General features: G+C 34.2%; 1 protein-coding gene across 1 annotated transcript in view; it reads left to right on the top strand.

The window, feature by feature from the left end:
* FRY (FRY microtubule binding protein) overlaps window positions 1-22,091 on the top strand; it is a 467,849-nt gene that overhangs the window by 279,535 nt on the left and 166,223 nt on the right. Inside the window, 4 exon segments of the mRNA XM_074303532.1 lie at window positions 7,519-7,658; window positions 17,237-17,327; window positions 17,749-17,828; window positions 17,928-18,008. Of these exon segments, the coding sequence (XP_074159633.1) occupies window positions 7,519-7,658; window positions 17,237-17,327; window positions 17,749-17,828; window positions 17,928-18,008 (392 nt within the window).

Here is a 22,091-nt window from a genome sequence, read left to right as displayed (position 1 = left end):
GTGACTTGATAATCTCCAGTAAGAGGGACCTCACTGCCTCTCCAGGGGTCAGTCCCCTCTCTTTCTAGTCTGAGTCTCCCTGGCTTCAACTTGTTGGAATATGAATCCTTTCCTAGATTAAGCTCATTCTCTCTAATCTCATCACCATGCTGCTGACTCAAGCCTTTATTAGGGCCACTTCCCTCAGTCTCCCTCAGTGTCCCTCGCCTTCTGATTTGAGGGTGGCGTACTAAACTCCTCCCAGTGCCTTCCTTTATAGAGAATGGAAACAGGACTTTGGGGATTCACTCCATTCTACATCTGCTACTCTGCTTGGTTTCAACTACATGGAACATGCTGGCTTTCCCCTTTTCTCTTCTGTCTTCTTTTATATGTTGTCCTTTTCCATCAAATTATAAGTTCTTTGAGGATAGGGACTGTCTTTCTTTTTATTAATTGTATTTCTAACAGTTAGCACAGGCAGTGAGATGGTACAGTGGATAAAGAATCAGGTTTGGAGTTAGGAAGACTCGTATCGTATTTAGGAATTCATATCTGGCCTCAGACATCAGCTGTGTGATCCTGGGCAAGTCACTTCCCTCTGTTTACCTTAGTTTCTTCGACTGTAAAATGAGCTGGAGAAGAAAAAGGCAAATCATCCTGGTATTTTTGCTAAGAGAAAAAAAAAAACCCATCAGAGTCACAAAAGTGAATGTGACCTTGGATTTTATTAAGACAGCTTCCAGGAATAAGGAATGGATAATTCCACTCTGCCATGGTCAGACCACATCTGGAGTATTTTGTTAAGTTCTAGTCACTACATTTTTGGAAGACTATTGATAAGTTGGGGTATATCCAAAAAAGATAATCAGGATGGTTAGTATCATTTAAGAATGGGTTGAAGGAATTGATGTTTATCGTAGTAAAGACTTGACAGGCTGTTATATGAAAAACGGAAGAGGTTAGGCTGACAGGCTCCAGTGGACAGAGCTAGGAGGAAAAAAGGAGACTCAACATAAGGAAAAACTTCTTAATGGATTTTCTATACAGAAATAGAATGGACTTCCTCAGGAAATAGTAAACCCCTTTGGTTAGAGGTTTCCAAGAAAGACTGCATGATTATTTTTCAGACATGTTAGAAGGAGGATTTGTTTTTAATATAGTTTAGATTAGTTGGTTACTACTAGTTAGTTCCAACACTGAAACTCTATGATTCTGTTGCCCAGCTTATGTTCATTTTAGGTGAATATTTCATTTGTAATGTATGGAATTATATCTGTCTACCTAACCTCTGTATCTGAGCAATCAAGGAAAACAGGATCAAAGACCACTTAATCCTGTATCTGCTGTTTTTCAGTGTGCCATAAAAGTTTGTATTTCCAAAGTGTTTGATCTGTGGCCCTGTCAGTAGTTAATACTTAAACATCCTTAAAATTTCATTTAGTGGTATCTTGTTCAGTAGGGAAAGAGCATTGTTTTCTAGAAAATAGTAATATTTTGGGAGAAATAATCTGAAAAATTCTTGTCTTAGATTTATCATGAATGATATAATCAATAAGTTCAATAAGAACTTCCTTTCAATCTTTAGTCTTTAGTCTCTGTATTTATATTAGGAAATTATGATCTTTCCTGGATGCTATGTGGCAAACCTTTTGAGAAAAAAAATGATATCTCTTGATAGTATTTTACATGTCTGTTGCAATTGAGATTACTGTGACCTGTGAAGTTTCTCAATATGTATCCCATGATTTCCACATTTATTTGATATTTTTTGCTCACTTCTGTTCAATTTCATTTCAAATAATTTATTTCCCACTTTTACTTGTATGAACCTCATTTTTCCTAATTCCTTATTAAATTTTTTATTCCCCCTCTTCTCAGAAGGTACATGGCAAAAAAATGATATTCCCAGGTCTAAATTCATAAAGTTAGAGTAAAAGTTCTTGACAAGAAAGATGTCTTGGGTTGTAAAGGAATAATCATGTTCCTGGTGGAGAAGATAATTCACTTCTTCCTGTGCAAGCCTATATTTTTGACTAATTTTTACTATAGGAACAGATTCCAAATGTGAAATAGCATGACTTATGTGAACCGTAGTGAAAACTATCTGCCATAGGGTATATAGCCAAGGCAAGAGGGAAAATTAAACCAAGATTCAGTAGAACTGCATTAAAAGTACATATCAATGCACCATTCAGATTAGATCAGCCTCAGCAATATAAAATATAGAATGTCTCCTAAGAGTAATTATTAAAATAGCTATGTGTGAATTTTTTTTCCTTCTTTCATTTAGCCAGAATAAGATGTTTATGAAAAATTTATGTCATGAAGAAAAGTTTCATTTAGTGCATTTATACATATTATGCCAAAAGAAATATTAAGAAAACATTTACATAAGGTACATGGAAGGCCCTGTGTACACCAGGATTACAGCTCTGTGCTTTCTGCAGCCCTTATATCCTTAAGCTGTATGAGCCCCAGCTCATTTCTGATGGAAGGACATGACATTCAAGTGCAACAAGGACAGATTTGTCTGTTGGCCCACTCTCTTTCAGCCAGCTGCAGCACAGAGCAAGAATTCATCTCACCATTGGTTTTTCTTCCAGTAAGTGAAAAAGTGGAGCACCCAACAGGGTGGCTAGACCTTCCTCCCTTCCTGTGCTGAGGGAGCCAGGTTTTTTGCAAATTCCACCCTTCCTTCCTGACTGGACTTAAAAAAGAGTAATGACAGACTTTTTTTTTAAGCTCACACACAACCACTCTATGTTGACCTTTTATGCCTGCTCAAGGAAGCTTCTGTAAATTTGCCAAGAAAAGTAGGCCAGGTAGATCCAATACCAAGAATTACTTAAGGGTGACTTTTTAAGGGTGACCAAAATGATTCTAGCTGAGGCTTCATGATGAGTGTTGACATACGTAAAGAGAAGTGTACAGTCACACCTCAGGGAAGTAACTGTCTGCACATCACTGAATAGTTTCTCCAGAGTTGTCTAATTGTCAAAAGAGCATTTTATTTTATTTATGGTGACAGCAGTGGATACTTGAAAAATAAAAGTTTTTGAAAATACTTAGGTAGATTGTATCCCAAGCCTTTGTGAGTTTCTAAAACTCAATAGCATAAACTTTTAGATCACTGTTTTAGATATAGAGACAGACAGACAGAGAGAGAGAGGTAGGTAGGTAGATATAAATAGATTTAAAATTCTGTCAAAACCTTCCAAAACATGAGGAGGACCATGTTGTTGTTGTTCTTTTAGTTTTCTTAACTGATTCCCCACAGCCCAAGTTCTACTAGGAATGGGGGGAATAAATTATCTTTCCACAAAAGCCTCTTAATATTGTAATTTCCTTCTGTTTTTGAAGTTATGAGTTCAGTCACTGTCATCCTTTTATTAGTGCTTCCTCTTATCGGGTAAGTCTTTTTGATAGTAAGGAGCAAAATTTTAGGATAATTCTTAGCCTTTTTCCTTTTTACTGTGAATTTATTTGAACCTAGAAGCCATTACATTAGTTTTTTTGTTTTGTTTTGTTTTTATAAATCCACTCCCAACAAAATTTTTAAATCATCCACATAGATCCCAGCTTATGCATGAATATTTTACTGTAAAATCATTCACCTATGGAGCAGAGGAAGCATTCAAGACCCAAGGCCCCTCCCCCTATGGGATCAACTGCCCTTTGTTCATTAGTTGAAAACATCTGGGGAGTATTTACCCAGACAGGTAATTTCGCCTATGCAGATGAACAGGTGTAGGACATTAATAAGATATTGGCACCCTGGGATATCTACCTCATCCCTAAGGCAACTTATCATCCCTAAATGCTCCTAAGAGAGCTGCTGCCATACAGGATCAGAAAAATACTGTCTTAGAATGTATTAGAACTTAGAAAGAATTTTCAAGTAGAAATTAAGCTATAGGTGGTAGGCATAGTTGAAATAATATTATTAGTATTATATTCAAGTGTTTTGTGGATTAAATAGATGTTTGTGGGTTAACCTGGGAAACGAACATTGTTTCTATTGAAAAATGCATTCTGAATATTTTCTGAGGAAATAAATAGGGGAATACCTAAGTAAACTTTTTTGTGTGATTTTGCACTACTACTGGTTTGAGATATTCAGATGTCTGTGGTTACTCTGTAAAAACAAGTGGGGAATAAGTAGGCCCTGCTTTTTAGGAAATTTTAGACTTAAATGACCAAACAGAAGTAGGATACTTCATTTAAAAAAAAAGTAATATTGGACTTTCTATATAGTCAACGTTTACTTTATTCATACTTCATGTGAATGGGAGAAGATGCAAGAATATTGAACCTAAATTGAAAGGAATAAACCACACAAAATAGCACATGTGTTCACACACATGACCCAAAAAATTCGATTAGAGATAATAGTGAAAAGAATCAAAATCATCAGTTTTTATAATCTGAACAAGTCGCATTGGCTCCTATTATTCTTCTGTTTTCTCTTTTAAATGTAACCATAAAGCCTACCCCTGTCTTATGGGAGGAATAATAAATTAGGTTTGTGATCTCAATATCTGAAGAGTTTCTTCCAATAATGCAAGTTGCAATTATCAATAGTCGCCCATCCTCCAACTCTGTATGTACTATCCTACTGTTCCAAATTAGGATCTTATCATTGAGGATCTCACTTCTATATCACAGTCATAAAACAGAATCCACAGCCTAAGCACCTTTGGGCCATAGTCTCAAAGTAGTTCTAGAGTACAGTTTTTCCCACTTTTTTATTTTAAAGTTCCCATGTCAGTCATTAAAGATTAAATGCTGTGAAACTAGACAGTGCAGCCATTTTTACCCAGAGTAAGGGCCTATATTCCATTTTTCTCTCACAATTGTTTTTAGTTTTTTGTCCTTTTTAATTAGCAGGTATTCACACCTCATCACACTATCGTGTAATTCCTTGACAATGTTCTTTACCTCTACTATGTTTTGGAATTCTTTGTTATAGTTTGGCAACACAGAAGCCAACTGTGAAAACCCAAGTCCAAAATAACATTCCTTCTTCTAAACTCTATTAGCATATCTGTATAATCCAAAACTCATTCTTGAATATTGTCTCTTTATATATAACTATAACTACATAAATGTTAGCTATTATTATTAACAAAACACATTATTATTGGATTAATACTTAATTATTAATTAATAACTAATAATAATGTCTGATTAGCTCTGTTTTCATGTTCCATCTCAATTTGATTAATTTCTTAAGGATAGAGATCATGATTCCTATGTTAGTATTTGTTGATTAATTTGAATGGTTTGTAAGACGTATATTTTGGAAGAAAAGCACTTCAAAATGGCTGAATATTTTTCATATGTTCAAAGTAAAGGTCCCCTTTTGTTAACAGTGTTTCAATAGAGAGGTATATTGCCTTCCCAGATCATGTATTCTGAAGTAAAGGAGAATTTGATTACTTTTTGAACATGTCTGGTGATTCACATGGACATAAAATAATACTGCCAGAAGAAATGTATAAAACTAATAGATTATGAACTGTTGGGCAAAATGTGGGTGACCTGAAGAACATAGATGATATTTTTATTTCTATTGCTTCATTACTAAAGCAAAGGTTTCATAAGAAAAGAGCAAATTTCTGGTAGTGACTTACTCATTGATGATGATAATGATAATGACAATAATAACTAAATGCTAATAAAATTTATATATCTAAAATTAAAGAAACAGTTTATGAAAATGAGTTTTGGGATTTTTTTACTATGATCCCAAACATAGGTTTTTGGCCAGGGATGAAATATAAAGTAGATTACCAAATCTCATACTTAAATGGGGAAAAGGTGGAACTTCTCAGCTCTCAATTTGCTTCTTCCTTGGAAGAATAATCTCTAGATAAAAAGAAGAGTATAAAAATGGTAAATTAAATATTGATGCCCATGATATAGAGAGAGGTAGAGAATATGAGCACCTGGTTGCCCTTAATAAGTTGGAAGTCACAAGTCCAACAATTTACATCCAAAAGGACTGGCAGATCTGATGATGTGAAATCATTGGTGGTGATCTAAGGATCATATAGGATCACAAACTTAGAGGTAGAAAGACAGGTAGTCTAAAAACCTAATTTTAAAGATGAGAGAAATGAATATCAGAGAGATGAGTTGCTTTTTCTACATTTGGGTAAATTTGTCCTATGTAATTTAGATATAATATACATTACACATATATATTCTATTATAATCATATATTACATTATCAAAATCATATATTATATCGTGATCACATATAATCATATAATGTTAGAAAGGTTGTTTAATTTCTTTACTGATTATCTTTGGTGATTTATCATAGAGAAGGAGAAAAAAGCCAAACCAAAAATAGTTTAGATTCATCCTTGTGTTCCTAACCTATTGAGACAGGGAGTCATGTTTTCCAGCATCTGGACCATGCCCTGGAATCAGTCTAGAGCAATTTTTTCCTAGTCAGTAAAATTTTTACTACCGAAGTTCCTTACTTCTTGACACCTATTAAATTTTAAAACTGAGTCTTCTTTCATGCTTAGACATCCTTCTCTAGTACTCTTAGTCCTAGAGTGCAGAGTGTAAATTTGAAGGGAAAAAAAAGGCAGGGAGAAAATAAGGGCAGAGGCTGTGAATTACCACAAATTAAGCCTAAACTTTAGAGTGAAACCAGTTAGTTAAGCTCTTAAAGAACAAGAATCATTCTATTAGGTGAACATTGTACTCGTTAGAATCAGACAAGTTTTATGTTTTGTTGTTTTTGCAGAACTGTATGATGGTACTATTTTGCTGAATTGCCAACCCTTAACAGAAATATAAGCCTTACTAAAAATACACCAGTACCTGGTTCAGATTAGGTACCTAATATGTCTTTTTGGATTGATGGATAACTCTACTTCACCTGAGCCACTAATTGAAAAAAAGACTTGTTTTCCTAATATAGGCTGGTCTTGTGTGATCCTCAATTATTAGTGTCCACCCCCCAAAAAAAATATTAGTTGCTGTGTATGTATTGTTTTCCACCAATAGGATATAAGCATTTGTGAAACTTTATTTCCTTCGATTTTGTATCCTCATGATTTAGCATAGTTCCTAGCACATAAAAAGAATGCTCTATAAATTCAATTGAATAAAATCTTTGAAACCTTTGACTAAAGGGGGACTTTCAAGATAAAGAAGACATGTATGTTTGCATAAACAATTGTTAGTTTTATTCTTTTGTTGAGAACTTTACCAGTACAAGTTTTGGTAGATTCATAAATAATCTGTTTGCAATTAAAGTCTAATTTCTAGAATGAATGGTATTAGAATCAAAGTAATTAGCTTTATTGAAGTAAAAAATTGTTAGAACATAAAGAGAATCTGATGGTTTGGAGCTCTTAGGAATGTAGTCATAAATAAAATGAACATGAGTGTTTGGTAAAAAGGAAAATTACGCAACAAATATACTTGGATATGCTTTTTTGAAATGAAGTGTTTCTGCATAGATGGCAGTGACATGAGAATATTTAAGGTAACAGTTTTTCCTCCTTCCTGTAGGTAATAAGCTCAATGAGCTCCCTTTCAGAATACTGCCTACCTTCCATTCTGCGAACGTTGTTTGACTGGTATAAGAGACAAAATGGCATTGAGGATGAATCTCATGAATATAGACCCAGGACAAGCACTAAATCCAAAAGGTAGGTATATTTTCTTGCTGTGAGAACCATGTTTTTATGTTCAGGAGATGAATACAGTGGGCTTAATAATACTGATGAAGGCAGAATGAAAATCGTGAAAGCTGCTAGAAAATCCTATTCCGATTGGAGTATTTGTCCATGTATGCTCCTTTTATATTGATAATAGCTTTCTGATGCCAGGTTTGTGTCTTTTATCTGTTCTGTCTAATGATCAACATATTGTAAACATTTACACTGAATAAAAATTCATTCTTATAAACTTTGATTTCTTTAAAAAATAAATACATCCATTAAACTTGCCTACTTTTTACCTCTGCCCCACCATCCAAACATCCCTTTCATATATCAAATAATTGCTTTTAAAAGAGCAGTACACTAACATTAAACAACCTAAATAATTATTTTATGTTTATACAGAGTATTGCTGTCTGAAACTGCTAGTGCTGAATACTTGGAAAGTGAACAGCTGGTTTAAAAGATGATATTGGAGAAGGGCATATGGATTTCTAGAGCAGACTGTAGCTATGAGGCTAGGGAATAAAATTAATGAGGGTCAAGGACAATATATATGGCTAGAGACTCACATCTCTGATCAACAGTGTTTATAAATCAAAATTGGCGAGGGAAATTCCTATACCTGCCCAGGCACATATATCTTATACACTTATATTAGCTGTCAAATAACCCTAGAGAATAGCAAATAAGACATAGGAGAAGACTTATTTAAGAGACCAAGCAATTCACAGAATATAATGTCCCAGAAGAAAGAATTATTTATATTCATTCTTTCGGTTTTCATATACAAAGCATGGGAAAGAAACAAGAAAGAGAGGTTCTGGGGACCTAAAACTGAACATGAAAGAGGCCAAAAAGAAATGGAATGAAAAATTAAAGAAAGGAAACTTAACTTGGGATAAATATAAAAAATTGGCACAGCCCCTAATCCCTTATCCTAAAGGCCAGGAATACTTGAAAATCATCATAAATGCCATGGGCTTTGTTAGCTCTTTTAGACTAGGCAAAACTTATTTGGATTTTCTTCTTAATAAATGAGAATGATTTTTCAGGTTGGGAAATAGAGAACAGGAATAGTTAAGAAGAATAAAAGAAATTGAAATTCAAGAATAAAAGAACACTGTAACTCACTGAAAGAATTCAAGTCACCAGATCTAGATGAACTATGTTCCTAATCATTGGAGGAATATGTGGATCCCTGAACTGATGTTCTGAGTACTTGGGGAAAAAATCTGAAGAATAGAAAGGATGCTTCAGGATAGCTGTCCCAATACTCCAAGGGGAACGAAGGTAGATTCTGAAAGCTGTAGGTCAGCAAACTTCACTAGGATTACAATATTAGGCAAATTATGATAAGATATATGTGGATTTCAGGAAGATATTGAAAGATTTCTCTTTTTGGAAGGATGAAATAATATGGACTGGTTACAAAGCATTCAAGTTTATTTGGAACTAATGAATAGCCACACTTACAGACTAGGGATGTTCCCTGGCAAAGTATCCTAGGAACCTTTTTTTGATTCTTTTTTGTTCAACATTAAAAGTAACCCAGACAAATGGTATAGATAGCATGCTTATTAAATCATAGCAGGACTTGAAAGGTATATGGTAGTATATGCTGAATTACAGTCTCAGAACCCAAAAGGATCTCAATAAGCTAAAATAACAGACCAAATTCACTAAAAAAAACTCAGTAAGGATAAATATAAATTATACACTAGGGTTCAAGAAATTAATTGCCTAAATACAGGATGGGAAAGACATGGCTGATAGTAATTTTTGTGCAAATAAATTTTAAAAAGACTTTAACACTGGTACAGTAATCAAAATAGCAGATCAAACATTAAAACATCATGATTAGGAACACAGACTCCAAAAGGATCTTTTTAAGATCAGACCATTTCTAAAGTACTGTTAGATACTGATTAGTAAAAAAAAAAAAATGAATCCCATGAAATGGTCATAAGTATTCTAATTCATACTATTCAGAATTAAGATTGTGAAAAATAAGGAAACTCATCCCACTTTTGTGGAAATATGCTGTGTGAATTTCAATAATATAAACACTTAGCAGAATTCATTATTTACACTAATCCAGATCCATTTTATTTCAGTTCTAGTTCCCACCATATAAGAAAACCAAATCGGAATATGTACCAAAGAAAGAGAGTAACCATAATCATGGAAATTAAAACAATGCCATAGAAAGAATGATATTTTCCCTGGGAATAGAAATGGACAGAGTAAAGTCTTCAAAAATTTTAATAGTTTCTATGTGAAAAATGAAATAGACAATCTATTTGGCTTCAGAAGGCAGAACTAAGAATTATAGAGAAGCAAAAGTAGCCTTACTGTTAGGAAATGCTTCAGAAAGCTAAGATTTGGAGCTGTCCAAAATTGCAGTAGTTTGCCAAGTCATAGAATTATCCTAGACCTTGAACTGGAAGAGACTTGAGAGGTCATGTGGTTCAGTTCCATCATTATATGGGAGAACTGAGGCACATTGAGATATTAAGTGACTTCCCCAAGACCATACAGGTAAAATGTATCAAATCTGAGATTTGAATCCAGGTTCTCTGACCTGAAAACCTTTATTCTTTCTATTGGTCTGTCCTCAGGAAGTAGTTTGCTCCTATTGGAGTTCTTCCAGAAATCTTTCAAACTTTTTTAGGAATGTTATTGGGGACATTCCTGCTCTGGTCCTGGATAGAACAGGTGATTTTAGAATTTCCATTCAGTTTAATGATTCTTTTACTATAATCTGCAGAATAAACCTTAAAATTCATCATGATGGGGAAGAAAGATTATTGAACTAGAGATCTGAAATCTAGTCTTGGCTCTGGGTTGAAGACAAAGTATTTGGATATCCTCTGGAAGGTTTGAAAATTATACCTCCCAGCCTTGAAAAGTGAATCATGTAGTGTCCTCTCTGTCATAGTGTTGAAGATATAACACATACAACTTGATTTATCTCAAAATAAGTATCTGTTTTAGAAAATAGAATTTACTGGTATTAATCTAAAATGCGTGTGTTTATAAAAAGTGTATTTTAGAAATGCACCTGCAACTCCTCTTATGTATTGAAGTGGGTAAGAAATGAATCTGGGTTCTCAAAAGCTTTGCCAGCAAAGTCCAATCTTTGGCAGATCCCACCAAGCTGGAATGGTCTCAAGTATGGGCTTAGTGATGGAATGCATTTCTATTGCCTCAGGATCAGCCTAGCTAAACACAAGGAGTCTCATCACTAGGCTGATTTTTTTTTAAACATAACAACTTTCTAAGAGAAGGATTTTAACCTTTTTATATAAAATTTCCCTTTGGCAATCTGGTGAAGCCTATGGACCCCTTATCAAAAGAATAAATAAAATAAATAGGATTATACAGTTATCAAAATGAATTTTTGAACAGAGCCCAGGTTAAGATCCCTTGCTCTAAAATCACTGGCTAAGTTGTAATGCTATGATCTGTTAAGGAAGATTACCTTCATAGGTAATAATAATAATGATAACAATAATATTAAGAATAGTTACCATTATATGCCTTAAAGTTCATAAAGTGCTTTCCATATCTCATAACAACTCTATGAGGGAAGTACTATTATCATCTAAATTTCATATGTAGTGAAACTGAGGATGAAAAAGCTAAAGTAACAAAATGATCCATTAAAAAACTATTGCCATCATTTGAATAAGAAGAGATGAGATCTTGAATAAGGTGGTTGTAGTAAAAGATAGTGCTTGACAACTATTAGGATGGTTGGAGTTTAAAAGAAGATATGAGCCAAAACTAACTTCAAGGATATGACTAGAAAATTTTGGAACTAACAACAACACTAGAACCATCTTAATATATAGTATTTGATAAACCCAAAGATCCAAGCTTTAGGGAAAAAAACTTACTGTTTGATCAAAATTGCTGAGAAAACTGGAAAGCAATTTGGCAGAAATTAGGTATAGACTAACATCTCACACCATACCAAGATACAGTCAAAATATATACATGACTTAGACATAAAGAGGGATATAATAAGCAAATTAGGGGAGCATGGAAAATGTAACTTGTCAGATCTATGGATAAAGGAAAAAATTGTGACTAAACAAAAAAGATGAAGACTACAGGAAATAAAATCCATTGTTTTGATTACAATAAATTAAAAAGGGCAAAACAAATCAATGCAGCCAATATCGAAGGAAAACAGGAGACTGGGAAAATATTTTACAGCAAGTTTCTCTGATAAGGACTTCATTTTTCAAATATATAGAGAATTGAGTTAAATTTATAAAAATATGAGTCATTCCCAAATTGATAAATGATCAAAACATATGAACACACAATTTACAAAAGATATCAAAGCAATCCATAGTCATACAGATTAGTTCTAAGCCACTATTGATTAGAAAAATGCAAATTAAAGTAGCTCTGAGGTAAGATTGTCTAATATGAGAGAAAAGGGAAAAAAGGCAAATGTTGTTGAACATGTAGAAAAATTGGGACATTGCACAGTTGGTGTAGTTATAAACTGAAAAATGCCCAAAGGACTACTAAACTGCATAATCTTTGATCCAATAACATCCTACTACGTCTATATCCTAAACAGATCAGAGAGAAAAAAGGGGAAAGATGGATATGTAAAAATATTTATAGCATCTCTTTTGGGGGTAGCATAATTGAAGGAATACTTAGAAACTGAGGAACGGTTGAACAAGTTGTGACATATGGTTGTGATGGAATATGATTGCAGTATAAGAAATGATAAGCAGGATGATTTTAGAAAAACCAGGGAAGACACACAGATGATGTAAAGTGAAGTGAGCAGAACTAGAAGAATATTGTGTACAATAAAAGCAAAATTGTAATGATGATCAACTATGAACAACCTAGCTATTATGATCAATATAATGATCCAAAACAGTTCTAAAGGACTTAAGATGAAAAATGCTATCCATCTCCAGGAAAGAACTGAAAGAGTATAAGTATAGATTGAAACATTATTTTTTTCTTGTTTTTTTGTTTGGTTTTCTTTTTTTTTTTTTTTGCCATCATGGCTAATGTGCAAATATGTTTTTCATGATTCCATGAGTATAATTGATATCACTTTTTCTGACTTCTCAATTTCCCACCCCGCAATGGAACAGAGAATTCAGAACTCAATTTTTTTTTTCAAAAATTAATGATAAAAATAATTTAAAAAAAAAGAGAAACAGGGATGAGTTATCATCATCTGGTTTGGCCTTAATCTCTTCAGTGATATAGGTGAAACCATCTGCTTCTCAATGAAGAAATAGCCACATATTGTAGGTTTAGAATTGACAAGGACCCTCCAGAGTTTATCTGATTCAATTTTCTCATTAACAGACAAGGAAATTGAGACACAAAGAAATTAAGAAACTTTCTAAAACCTTTGAGGTAGTGAATGTCACTGCCAAGATTTAAACCCAGAATCTTTGATCTGCTATCCAGCACTATTTCTATTGTACCATTATACCTCTCTGAGGCGATATCGAAAGTTGGAAGAGTGAAGAGATTTGGGACAATTATAAGCAGAGATATAAAGAGAATCGATGTGCTGGGATCCTAGTTGATATTATCCAGCAAATATGTGTAGTGCAGACAGCCCAGTTATGATTAGATAACAATTATTTGTAATGTGACTTATAATGTGTGCAAGCCAGTTTCAGAGGTAAGTGTTCGCCCACCTGTCACAAGTACCTAACTTGATTTAAAGTTTGCATAGCCATGTGGAGAGCTTTGAAATGAAGTACTCTTTAAATCTTGGATAAGTAGCTATAACTTTGCCGAGAAAGTATTAAAAAGAGAAGACTGAGGAGAATAGGAAGCATGGTCCACTTTTTATCCCCTCACATTCCAACACTCTGCTTAGTCAACACTATAATAAACACTGATACCTCATTTCTCACTTGATAATGTGCAGGGATGACATGGAAAATGACAGAACAGAAGACTACAACACCCTGTCTAGCTCCAGAGTTTTGTTTTATAATACTCTGCCTTCATATGTAATCTCTAGGAATGTGGTATTTATTTGCAGGAACTGCCTGCTTAGAGAAAGTGGAAGTGAAGGGGGATTATTTATCACTGTAAATTATCACTGTTCCCCCAAGACTACATTTGTGCTGATCATGTAAAAAAGATTGAAGACAAATTTTAAATACTTGTAAGAAAACGTTTTAGTTAGATATCACTAGTATTATATAATAATATTATTAGTATATAATTATATAATTAATAGTAATTATTATTACATAATAATATGACAGCCATTCATATAGGAATTATTTTGATTTTTGGAGGAATCTGTGATCTTACTGAGTCTGTCTTTAATAAGGCTATGTCTACTTTTAGAATATAATTCTATACCTTCAACAGAAAGTCTTTCCTAACTCCTCTTAATTCTAGTATTTTCTCTGTTAATTATTTCCTATTTATCCTATATATGACTTGTTTGAAAATATTTGTTTATTATTGCCCCCCACTCCCACCTCAGACTGCAAACTCCTTATCTTTTGCCTCTTTTTGTGTCCCCAATGCTTAGTATTGTGCCTGGCATATAGTTGGTACTTAATATATGTTTATTGATTGACTGATTCTTGCCCATAAACTCCTACACATCTTTTACAGATGGCCTTCTAGCTTTCCTCACATTACAAGGATCCTAGAGGAACATGCGAGCTACCTAGTGGTGATTTCTTGCTTTTTTCAAAAACTAGCTAACCTTCTTTTCAAGTCAGACTTAACCCTGGTGACATCCTTTTTTCTACTTCCCATATATTGTTCTTTGTTAGGGATAGTTAGTTATAGGGTAGTTTATTCATACCTACCATATACCCATCTAATGCCTGTTTGGTGACTCTCAACTTAAAATCTTCAGAGACTTTGGTATTCAATAATTGGCAGCTATATAGCATCACTGAAAATACTGTTTTTAAAAATAACTTATGTTTATTAAAATTAATTTACCCATTCACTAAAACAGGCCTTTACTTGATATTATTTTATTACCTCAAATTATTATACTATTTAAAATAATTTCTATTGGAATATAATATAATTCAGATATCTTATTCATTCAACATAGTCATTCCCCCACAATTATTTTGAATTAGTGAGGCTTTTATAAAGTTCAGATTATTATAGTCTGAGGGTTGGACTAATGGAATTTGAAGTTTCTTCTAACCTCATTTGTGAATAATTAATTGCTAAAACTTTATGAATATTTCATGGATTCATTTAAAATGGAAAATAAAGTAATCACTTCTCCCTGAATTGACAGTGATGTTTCCCTTTTAATTGTATTCCTGATCATTTTTAAGAGATCAGAGTTAAGGCGGAGATCCAATCCAGAATTAAAGCTCTGGAACTGGATTTTAGTAGCATTTCATATTTAGTATTTGACAGTAAAAGAAGAAGAGAAAGGAAGGAAGGAAGAAGAAAGAAAGAAAAGAAAGAAAGAAAGAAAGAAAGAAAGAAAGAAAGAAAGAAAGAAAGAAAGAAAGAAAGAAAGAAAGAAAGAAAGAAAGAAAGAAAGAAAGAAAGAAAGAAAGAAAGAAAGAAAGAAAGAAAGAAAGAAAGAAAGAAAGAAAGAAAGAAAGAAAGAAAGAAAGAAAGAAAGAAAGAGAAAGAAAGAAAGAAGAGGAAGAAGAGGAAGAAAGAAGAGGAAGAAAGAAGAATAAGAATATTTATAGTTGAGAGAAACCTAGAAAATCATAAGTCTCTAGGGTTTCCTCTAGCTAACAGCAATGTGGACTTTTTTTACTAGAAGAAATGGGGGGAAAAAAGGAATTTAGGGAAATATAAGAGCAACTGAAATTAGGCAAACATGAGGGGTGTAGTTTAAGTTACAATTTCCCAAGATAAGTATGATCTCAACATTTCACATGCCAAAATAATGTTGTAACTGGCAGTTAGACCTCAAAACCATAATCAAACCAAGCCCTTTATTTGAAAGGTATTTGACTAAAATTTTGTACTGGAAAGCATAAATACCATTGGTCATCAATTTCACTTTACAAACTTGGAAGCAATGTATAAGTCCTCTTAGAGAAAGAAATTGTGTATAAATGTCAGTTTGTATGAGAGACAGCCTAACACCTTTTAAAACAGTATTTCTGCAGTGACTCTCTCAGTCACAGGATCCTACACTGTCTCTGAAAACCTGAAATTGAGGGAGTTAATAAATGTTTATTGACTCTGAGTATTGGCTATTTCACGTGATTTGCTGATCTTTTTCAGTGAAGTGAGTTTCCCCACCAAGAATTCAACAGGTCTGTCTCTACCCAAAGTCAATTTTTATTGTTGGTAAAAAGATCTTATGGCATCTTTTAAAGTCTCCTTTTAAGGGATTGCATTCAAATTTTCTATCCCCCTGCTACATTCGTTCCCTTCCATAATAGTTCATAGACTCACACTTCTCTAGAAATGAGTGATCCAAGACTCAGAGAGCTTTAATGACCAATGAGCTTTAATAATCATATAGCCTATCAACAATGGAACTAAGGCTTGAATCCAGATCTTCTGGCTTGTTTTTTGTATTATCTCCTTTATCCCTTTTCATCCCTAACTGTCTGTCCTTCCAGATACTTTTCCCTTTTTCCTTACTCCAAAATATATATTTAACTTACATTCTTTAGTGCTGTTTTCCCTCCCATCTAGCTCCCCCTCAACTTATAGCAGCATTTTCCAGCACAACAATTCCCTAAATAGATTGCAGGATGAGAGAAGACTCCTGAGTCATTTGTGTCCGTTTCCTTTTCTCTAGGCAGTACTTGTAGTTAAGCTACCGTCTTCTAAATGAGGAGACTCAGACTACTAAAACAGTTCTCCTTGGAAGACAATGACACAGCCTCCTTTACTAACTAACTCATTCTATTATCTATCAAATTGACTAAGCAAAGAAATTTTTCCCTACATCTCACTTAAATATCATCTATTCAAAATAATTCTATTTGGAATGTAAAGTAATTTAAGAAACTTCTACCAAATGACCCCAATTTCTTTCATTTCTTTCCCCTCATAAATCTTATTTTGTCCTTCTTTTAATCACTAGTTGCCCCCATTTGGTCCTTCTCCATATTTTCCTTATATCTAACAAACTGGGAAATCTCAAACTAGAATTCCTGTTAGTTTGTGAAAAAAAGCAGAAAAAAGGAGATGTAAGTGTTATAGGACTTTTGAGAGAGCACTTTAATTCTCCACTTCCTCCTCCTCCTCATCCGACTTCCAGCAAATTTAAGCCATTTTGTTTCTTCTAACCTAAGGACCTCCCATGAGTGATTATATATATAGTAAAAAATATCCCAAGGAAGGTTGTAATATGGGAACATAAGTCTAGACCAATCCATTCATTTTACAAATGAGAAAATGTGTGCCCAAAGAGGTTAAGTTACTTGGAAAGTTCACCACTGTAACAATAGTTAAGCAATTTGTTTAACTTACGGGTGGATTATTGTGATTTCTAGCTTTTTAATGGATTGTATTGGATCTCATAACAGGAACTTTAACAGAAAACATTACTCCCACTTACTGCCATATTTTTATTTTTATAGTGATGAACAGCAGCGAGATTATTTAATGGAAAGAAGAGATCTGGCCATTGATTTTATTTTTTCTTTAGTGTTAATAGAAGTTTTGAAGCAGGTATGTTACTGTTTTATTATTGCTCTAAGATAAAGTTTGTCATTTCTGAATCAGTTGGCATTAAAAGCTCTCAGGCTATTAAGTTGTCAGTAAATTCCAAATCCAATTTAAAAACCAATAATACTCTATGTACTGTATTATTCATATTTTCTAAATTGAAATAAGATATCTGTTATAAATTTTGGTAGATGACATTTCAATTTTGCAGTATATTCACTACTGAATTTATATTACATAATATGGTAATGGAAATTAGCCTTTGGTGTTTTCCCAACTAATAACTACTAGGTCACGTTAACAGTTTTGGTGTTCTTGGTAAATTATATTGCTAAAGGCCATATACAGAATTATGATTTGCATTGTGAGCAAGTTAATATTTAGTATTCCCTTGTCAGTTGAAAGATTATTTTTGTATTTTCAGATTCCACTTCATCCTGTAATAGACAGTTTGATCCATGAGGTTATTAACTTGGCCTTCAAGCACTTTAAATACAAGGAAGGGTAAGTAAGGACACCGCATAAGTAGACTGCTTAAAATGAAATCATTTATTCTTTTTAGGTCACCAATGCTTCTTATATCACCTCATTCTATCTTGCTAGGTATCTTGGTCCTAACACTGGAAATATGCACATTGTTGCAGACCTCTATGCAGAAGTAATTGGGGTGCTGGCACAAGCTAAGTGAGTAAATATACCTTCTGGTCATTCTAGAATGTGTGTGGGGGTAAGGGTGTGGTGTATGTGTGTGTGGTTCTTAGTTTTCTTGAAGAGGGAGAGTAGAGTATCATTAGCCTTTTACTTTAAAAACTAGCATTATAATTTCACATGTGCCTTCTCAATGTGGGGAGGTGGGATGTAGGAAGGGAGAGAATCTGGAACTCAAATTTTAAAAATATATGTAAAAAATAGTTTTTCCTGTAAGTGGAAAATACATATATATGTGTTTATGTATATACATATATATCCATACATATTTTTATACACACACATGAGAGATAAAATAAAAAACTAGCGTTGTTTTATCTTTCCTGCCTTCACCTCTCCTACATCTTCTCTGCTAGCTTTTCTTAATGCCCATTAGCAGTGCATATTCCCCAAGGTTCTATCATGAATCTTCTGCTTCTTTTACACTTTCTATCTTAGAACTTTATCAGGTCCCATAAGTTTCATTATCACCTCTCTGCGGATGACTTACAAACTGGTAAATCGAGCCCTGCACTCTCCCCTGAATTTCAGTCACAAATCATTAATTGTATATCTCAAACTAACCAGTTTGTAACATCTCCCAAAAACATTCCAAACTCAATCTATCCAATCTATTCAACTGAGCTCACTGTATTTCCTCCCTAAACCCTGTCTTCTTCCAAATTCTCCTCTTCCTGATAGTCACCACCATTGTCCAAGCCTCCCAGATTTATAGAATAGCCCTTAGCCATATTCTTTACTCTCCCTTAATCGCCAAATCTTGCTATTTCTATTTTAATTCAAATCTCATTTTTCTACTCACACAGCCACCACATCATCTCTCACCTAGAATATTGCTAAAACTATCTAGTCCCTCTCCCACTCCAAGGCATCCAACACATAGATATCAAAGAAAAATTTTAAAGTGCATATCTGACCACATGACTCCCAAACTTAATCAGTTCTTGTTATGGTTGTTGTTCAGTCATGTCCAACTATTTGTGGTTTTCTTGGAAAAGATACGGGAGCGGTTTGGCATTTCCTTCTCCAAATCACTTTACAGATGAGGAAACTGAGGCAGACGGGGTTAAGTGACTTGCCCAGGGTCAGACACTTACTAAGGTCCAATTCCAACTCAGATCTTTCTGACTTCAGTTCCAGTGCTCTCTCCACTTAATCAACTCACATGGCCTCCTGTTTTCTCTAAGATAAAATATAAATGCCTGTTTGGCTCCAAAGCCCTTCACAACCAAGCTTGAACCTAGCTTTCCATTCTCATTGTATGTTACTCCCCTTTGTGTGCTGTTATCCAGTTAAACTAATCTTCTTTCTGTCCTCATCGTTTTCATCCAGTTGTCTAGCCTAGTTCTTAGCACACAAATTACCCACATAATTAACATCTAATGACCTGTTTGATGGGCCAGATCTTCACTCTGATTTCAATCTCCTGGATGAGAAAACTAAATTTTTTAACACAAGTAAGATTATCTCAGCTCAGCATAGTTCCCAAAAAGTTTATAATATTTCAAATGTTTTTTTTTTCTTGTTCTGTGGGTAATAGTTTTATAAAGTATGAAAGAATTCATTTTAACATGTTCCATTACTATGTATTGCTCTCTACTTATTTCAGTTGAGCTAAAAATGTCTCAGATTCTGTCATGGAAACAACTCAGGGGGAAGTTCTCATAGCTAAATTTATCTGGCCCTGTAGCTCTGTGTAGGAAACTGGAATTGAATAACATTAGTCTATTAGCAATATTATACTTGTGGAAATTATGTCACCTCCTACTCTCTTGTCTCTTATCTCCTTCCTTTCATTGGATCAGTCATGCAAGGCTTTGATGTCTTTAACTTCACCTTGTTTAACTAAACACGGGGCCTGGCTCTGTACTTGGTGCAGGAAGGGGCAGTGAGGAGATACCAATGAAAGTCGTCATCTACTCTATAACTTATAATCTTAGAGCACTGAGAAGTTAAATAATTTACCATAATAATTGCCAGCATCATGTAGCTAATATTTGTCAAATGGGGCATAAACTTTGGGCTTCCTGGTTCCAAATCTGATTCTCTCTGTCTACTAGTCTACATTCCTTCTCTGGTAATCACATACGATAATTAATATGAAAGTTCAGTCTATGGACCAACTTAAGAGCTGCCCAAATTATTGTGATATACAACTCTTAGAAAGGTCAATAATTCAGTAGGCACCAACCATATGCTGAGTGTTGGTAACACAGAAAATGGTTAAAAAATTAGTCAGCTCTCAAAAAGATCACAGTTTAATGGGGGAAGTATCATACAAACTATTCTTTACAAACACAGCATATATTCAGAATAAACTGGAGATAGTCTTGGAAGGAAGGCAGCAAGATACAGGAGGACTTAAAAACAGGGTCTTGTAGAAGGTAGGGTTTTAGCTGAAACTTAAAGGAACATAGGAGCAGAGATGGGGAAGGACATTGTAAGTAAAGAGGATAGCCAGAGAAAATGCTTAGAAGCAGAAGACAGAGTATTTCATGGAAGGAACATCAAAGACACTGCCATTAGATGACAGAATACATAGAGGTGTATAAGGTATAAAAGTCTAGAAAAGTAGGAAGGGACCAGGTTATAAAGGGCTTTAAAATCTAGAGGGAAAATGTTGTGTTTTTTATCCTGGTGGCAATAAGGAGCTATTGAAGTTTAAAAGAATGACATAGTCAGATTTGAGCTTCAGGAAAACCAGTTTGACAGTGATGGGGAGAATAGATTGGAACAGGAAGAGACTTGATATCAAGAGCACACTATTCCAGTAGTCCAAGTGTGATATAGTAAGAGTCTGCACGAGGGTATGGTAGGTGGAAGAGTTCAAGTAAGAAGAGATCCAGAAGATGTAGTTTGTCTGACTAAGCAAAGCTTAATAATACTTTATTTTTCCTGAGATCATTTTTCTAGCAACCATTACTATCTACATGACCTGATATTAGCAAAAAAAAATCCCAAAAAAGGTTTTTAATCATTTAGAATAAATTCATCAAGACTATGGGCCCTTAAGCTCATCAAGATAGAAGCTCCAGGAGCAATTTGGAACTATGCTCAAAAAGTTATCAAACTGGGGGCAGCTAGGTGGCGCAGTGGATAGAGCACCAGCCTTGAATTCAGGAGGACCGGAGTTCAAATGTGATCTCAGACACTTAACACTTCCTAGCTGTGTGACCCTGGGCAAGTCACTTAACCCCAGCCTCAGGAAAAGAAAAGAAAACAGAAAAAAAGAAAAAAAAAAAGTTAACAAACTATGCATACCCTTTGACCCAGCAGTGCTACTGGATTTGTATCCCAAAGAGATCTTAAAGAAGGGAAAGGGAAAAAAAAAAGGGAAAAAAAAAAAAAGAAGAAGGGAAAGGGATCTATATGTGCAAGAATGTTTGTGGCAGCCCTCTTTGTAGTAGCCAGAAACTGGAAACTGAGGGGTGCCCATCAATTGGAGAATGGCTGAATAAATTGTGGTATATGAATGTTATGGAATATTATTGTTCTGTAAGAAATGACCAGCAGGATGATTTCAGAAAAGCCTGGAGAGACTGACATGAACTGATGCTGAGTGAAATGAGCAGGACCAGGAGATCGTTGTATACTTCATCAACAATACTATATGATGATCAATTCTGATGGACGGGGACATCTTCAACAATGCAATGAACCAAATCAGTTCCAATAGAGCAGTAATGAACTGAACCAGCTACACCCAGCGAAAGAACTCTGGGAGATGACTATGAACCACTACATAGAATTCCCAATCCCTCTATTTTTGTCCACCTGCATTTTGGATTTCCTTCACAGGCTAATTGTACACTATTTCAAAGTCTGATTCTTTTTGTTCAGCAAAATAACTGTTTGATCATGTATATGATCATGTATACATATATTGTATTTAATTTATACTCTAACATATTTAACATGTATTGGTCAACCTGCCATCTGGGGGGGGAAGGAGGGAAAAAATTGGAACAAAAGTTTTGTCAATTGTCAACATTGTAAAATTACCCATGCAAATATCCATCTGGTAAATAAAAACTATTATTATTTAAAAAAAAAAAAAAG

This window comes from Sminthopsis crassicaudata, chromosome 3 (assembly GCF_048593235.1).
Source record: "Sminthopsis crassicaudata isolate SCR6 chromosome 3, ASM4859323v1, whole genome shotgun sequence".
In the NCBI taxonomy this organism is placed as follows: Eukaryota; Metazoa; Chordata; class Mammalia; order Dasyuromorphia; family Dasyuridae; genus Sminthopsis; species Sminthopsis crassicaudata.
Note: the sequence above shows the minus strand (reverse complement) of the source record. Positions and strands in the feature narration are given on the sequence as shown.